General features: G+C 36.3%; 1 protein-coding gene across 1 annotated transcript; it reads right to left on the minus strand.

The window, feature by feature from the left end:
* Positions 1-207: 207 nt before the first annotated feature.
* LOC108382175 (uncharacterized oxidoreductase TM_0325-like) lies at positions 208-1078 on the minus strand. The gene has a single exon (XM_017638571.1). The coding sequence runs from the start codon at positions 1050-1052 to the stop codon at positions 285-287; it is 768 nt and encodes a 255-aa protein (XP_017494060.1). The 5' UTR covers positions 1053-1078; the 3' UTR covers positions 208-284.
* Between the last annotated feature and the right edge of the window lie 1410 nt (positions 1079-2488).

Raw genomic sequence — 2488 nt, forward strand, 5'->3', positions numbered from 1 at the left:
GGCATTTTGACCAGTTTTGGTTATTTTTCTTTTGTTTATTTAATGTTTATAATTTTTTTATAAAAGTCTAGCACATGTAGGTTAATTAACCAGCAGCATTTCAAACTTCTTAGAAAAATTTAAAAAATTCAATAAACTCTAACAATTACACGCAAAGTTTTTTAACTTTTTATAAAAAATGTTTAATAATTTTTTTTCTGACGGTGCTAAACAGTTACTTTAAAATTACTATTTACAGGTAGATATAAAAACATATGTTTATACTTATTTAATTTTGATTGCCCTTAACGCGGGCACATCGCCTGCTTGCCACCATCGATAGGCACTGTAGCACCGGTGATGAAGGACGCCTCGTCACTAGCCAAAAAGGCAATGGTATCAGCCACTTCCTTTGCTGTGCCCACACGTCCAAGCGCGTGTGTTTCTTTGGCGCGTCGCATGTAATCCGCATAAGCCTCCTCGGTCATGCCACTGCGTGCATGAATATCGGTGACGACTACACCAGGATTCACAGCATTGACACGCACATTTTTCGGCGCCAAATCCAAAGCAATACATCTAGTAAACTGATCAACAGCTGCCTTAGAGGTGCAATAGCTTGAAGTATTCGGGAATGTACGCAAGCCGGCGACGCTTGACACATTCACAATATTGCCTTGTGTCTTGATTAGATGGGGTGCAGCCAGCTTGGTTAGCAGAAAAATAGAACGTAAATTGGTATTGAGCAGGGAGTCGAATTGTTCCACACCAATATCCAAAATACTACCGTAAGCTAAAATGCCAGCATTGTTCACCAACACATCTAATTGTCCGAATTTCTTGACTGTTTCATTGATAATGCGTTCGGCATCCACGGTGACGTCGGCAGCGATAAGTAGCAGCTCAGCGTTTTTGTTGGCTGCCTTACAGGCGGCTTCTGTAGTTTTAAGATTCGACAAATTGCGACCGACGAGCGCTACTTTAGCGCCACGTTTGGCAAATGCTTCGGCAGTGGCGGCGCCCAGGCCTGAACTGGCACCTGTTACTATCACGACTTTACTGTTAAAACTCATTGCGCCAACTGTAAAGAGAGAGCCAGTTTTCGAAGTATTTATGTCTCTTTGCTGGAGAAAGGGGATTTTTTGTTATAACATTTCTATGCAAGTGCATTAGGATGGTCCAAAAAAAGTAAAGTCGAAATTTTAATGCTCTCATCTCCTAGGATTGTTCTATACCGAAAAAAATGATGCCCCTTTTTTATTTTGAAATCAAAAAATATTTGGAGGTCACTCAAAGCGCTCAATGTGTTCCAGGTATTTTATTTGGAAAAAAAAACTCTTCGTAGAAATGGTATAGAATTCTTGAAAATCAATAGTTTTCGATCGGAAAGCCTCATTTCTCTTCAGAAGACTGCCAATAATAATACCCAATTGTAAATTTATCGATTTTCTAATATAAACTGTTTTCTATAGGACCCCTAAAAAACTAAAAAAAAATGCAATGGGGACACATAAAAAATCGTTAGTATTAAAAAAAGGAAAAATAAACAATTGGTTATTATTATTGGTAGTCTCCTGAAGACAAGCAAAATTTTCCGATCGAAAAATATTGATTTTCAAGAATTCTATACCATATCTACGAAAACTTGTTTTTCCCATATAAAATACATGGAAAACTTTGAGCGACCTCAAAATATTTTTTGTTTTCAAAATAAAAAATAGGGGTATATTTCTTTCGGTATAGAACAATCCTAGCGGGTCAGAACATTAAAATTCCGACTTTACCTTTTCAAATGCATTTTTGGACCACGCTAATGTGCATTCAGCGGGTGAAAAGATAAGCGCAGGTTGGCTGTGACACTCACCGAAATCGTGTGTCCTACAGTTGTCAGTGCTGGGGTCTAGCGATAGTGATGTTTATCGTATTATTTTGCGTGTGCAATAAGATTAGGCACGCTTGTATGTACACACATACATATATTGAAATTCCAAAATACTCGACACGCGCTTAACAAACACTAAACATGAGTAGATATTAAATAAGCATGTCATTGAGGAAATTTTAATGATGAGCAAGAACAGATTTTTCTCAAAAAAACCGCGTAAAGTATTCGAAGACCTAAAAAGTCCCATCAAATAGGACCTTTTATAAATGCCACGGAGAGATTTTGGAGAGAAAGATGGTTGAACTTCCCAAATGTCAAAAAGGGTAAAAAACAAATTTTAAATAGAGGATTAGGATTGTAAATAGCTAATATGTAGAAATATTTGTTTATTCTTCAGTGTTCGGAAAATTAGCTTCGAGATTCATTCCGAGATATAACGATGAAAAATCGTTTTAATTAATTAAAAAATGACTCAAACTATGTATTGTCGGAATGAAAAAATAAAAATTAATGGATACTATTACTGCTTCTACGAATTTGTATTACATTCATTTTAATGCAACATTAAATGCTTTCTCATTGATGTTTTTATTCGCACAGCAAAGGTTGGCTTTGTGAGAAACA

Source organism: Rhagoletis zephyria, unplaced genomic scaffold, assembly GCF_001687245.7.
Source record: "Rhagoletis zephyria isolate East Lansing unplaced genomic scaffold, Rhagoletis_zephyria_1.1 Rzeph_scaffold_25604, whole genome shotgun sequence".
Lineage (NCBI taxonomy): Eukaryota > Metazoa > Arthropoda > Insecta > Diptera > Tephritidae > Rhagoletis > Rhagoletis zephyria.

Coding starts and splice junctions, on each gene's coding strand:
- LOC108382175 (XM_017638571.1), bottom strand. CDS start 1,052: ATGAGTTTTAACAGTAAAGTCGTGATAGTAACAGGTGCCAGTTCAGGC.